Source organism: Vicia villosa, linkage group LG3 (genome assembly GCF_029867415.1).
Source record: "Vicia villosa cultivar HV-30 ecotype Madison, WI linkage group LG3, Vvil1.0, whole genome shotgun sequence".
Lineage (NCBI taxonomy): Eukaryota > Viridiplantae > Streptophyta > Magnoliopsida > Fabales > Fabaceae > Vicia > Vicia villosa.
Window position 1 is genome coordinate 49,362,631 of NC_081182.1, and position 2,130 is coordinate 49,364,760.

At 32.1% G+C, this 2,130-nt stretch overlaps 1 protein-coding gene across 1 annotated transcript; it reads left to right on the forward strand.

Annotated features, from left to right (window-relative positions):
• The first annotated feature begins 582 nt into the window (after positions 1–582).
• LOC131655671 (basic blue protein-like) lies at positions 583–1,373 on the forward strand. Its single transcript, XM_058925505.1, has 2 exons — positions 583–823; positions 924–1,373. The coding sequence occupies exons 1-2, from the start codon at positions 640–642 to the stop codon at positions 1,121–1,123; spliced, it is 384 nt and encodes a 127-aa protein (XP_058781488.1). The 5' UTR covers positions 583–639; the 3' UTR covers positions 1,124–1,373.
• Positions 1,374–2,130: the final 757 nt, after the last annotated feature.

A 2,130-nucleotide genomic window follows, 5' to 3' on the forward strand; every position in this document is an offset into this window, starting at 1 on the left:
AACCCATGAAAACTTTATGATTTTACCACGGTTGACTGCTCAACCGTTGTTATATACAATTAATTTTTAATAAAAAAACAAAAATAATGTGGTAGCGTCTTATTTTATGGATGTCACCACGGTGTAGTGAAGAACCGTGGTGACCATGACATTGTTATTTACGCATTTCGTAGCAGTGACTTCTTCTTTCCCCTGCTGTTCTCAATATGTTTGATGCGTCTGATCATAGAAAGAAGGGTTTCATCATTGGTTTTCTTAGTGCAGTTGCTTTAATCATTCCAATCCTTAAATCTCTGGGCCTCAATGTGCTCCAATATCAATAAACCTCCAAAATTCACGCTGCTAAATTTTCCAACCAAATCTATAACGCGAACTAGTGGGTACAATTGCTTCCCTACCTGTTGTAAAATACTAATAATTAAAAAAAGCCAATTCCCCACCATAATAAATATCTAACCCTTTATTTATATAATAATCTACCTTAAAAAATTAAGAAAAGACACCAACGTGTCCTCAATATTCCATCTACATAATATTAAAACCACTTTTGGTCCCATAGCCAACAAACTCATCAATCAATTCACTTATAAATTTGCTATAACAACTTATAGTTTTACACTAATATTGAGAATATCAAATATGTCTAAGGGAAGAGGCAGTGCATCTATGAACATAATCACTATGATGCTTTCACTACTTCTCCTTTTGATCCTACTTGAAAGTGCTAATGCAGCAACTTACAACGTTGGAGGACCTGGTGGATGGACCTACAACACTGATACTTGGCCTACTGGAAAAAAGTTTAGAGCTGGTGATGTTCTCAGTAAGTTTAAATTTAAGCTAAGTTTTTCGCATATATATCGGTATAAATTATATAGATCCATTTTAATTATACATATGAATATGGTAAATGGTTGTTGCAGTTTTCAACTATGATTCAACGATACATAATGTTGTGGCTGTGGACAAAGGTGGATATGGGAGCTGCAAGGCATCAGGAGGTGCAAAAGTGTTTAGTTCAGGGAGTGATCAGATCAGGCTAGCAAGAGGGCGAAACTACTTCATATGTAGCATTCCTGGTCACTGCCAATCTGGGATGAAGGTTTTCATCAATGCAGTTTAGTGTTTAAGCTAAGTGATTATTATAATTAGTTAATTAATGGTTAATTAGATGGTGGTTTGATCTCTTTATTATATGTTAATTAGCTGGTGATAGTTGTTATATGATAATTTGGTTAATTATATGTATGTAAAAGGAGTGTGTGTGTGTGAGTGAGGTGGCTTTGTATTATATATGAAACTTGTATGTTTGATTGTGTGATGTGCTGTGTGAGAATATGTGAGAAGTTATATGAAAGAGAATTTTTAACGTATATTGTTTTAATTATTAATTAATGATGAGATTAATTAAATGTATAATCATTGTTATGTTTTAATGATAACATGACATCTTGCAAGTGAGTAAATAGTTACAACAATTAATGAAGGGGGACAACTTCTCTACCCATCACAAAATGATAGGTAGTGTACCTTCCACCAATCAGATGACACCAATTAATTTTTATGTATTTAATTATTTATTATATAGAATAATTATTTGATGTTTTCAATGCATTTTACACTAAAGATAATCTTACCCAACTTTTTGAGTTGGGTAAATAAGAATTCAACTTAATGAAGACTTAATAAGAATTGCAGTATTTAGAGTTTGTTTCGTAGGTGAGAAATAGGAAAGAGAGAAATAAAATAGAGAGATTAAGAAGAGAAATGAGATCTTTCTCTTGATTGGAGCACAAAAGAAATAGGGGAGAAAGATCAAAATATCATGGATCCCACCTATTTTTTCTTCTTCTCATATTTGCGAAGAAAGTAACATTTCTTTTATGATATTCCTACCATACCCTTATATCCAACTAGTCAGAGACCCGTGCTTCCGCACGGGTGATTTTTTTCTGGTGTAGTATTTTTTTAATGATATGAATAATATAAATAAAAGGATTTATAACCAATATGAATAATTAAAAAGAATTGTTTTACTTGAACAGAGTTAGAGTTTTATTGATTGCTCTGTTATACTCTCAATTCTTTGAAAACCGAATATCCATAGGAATCGTTTTGAAATTTGAAAAT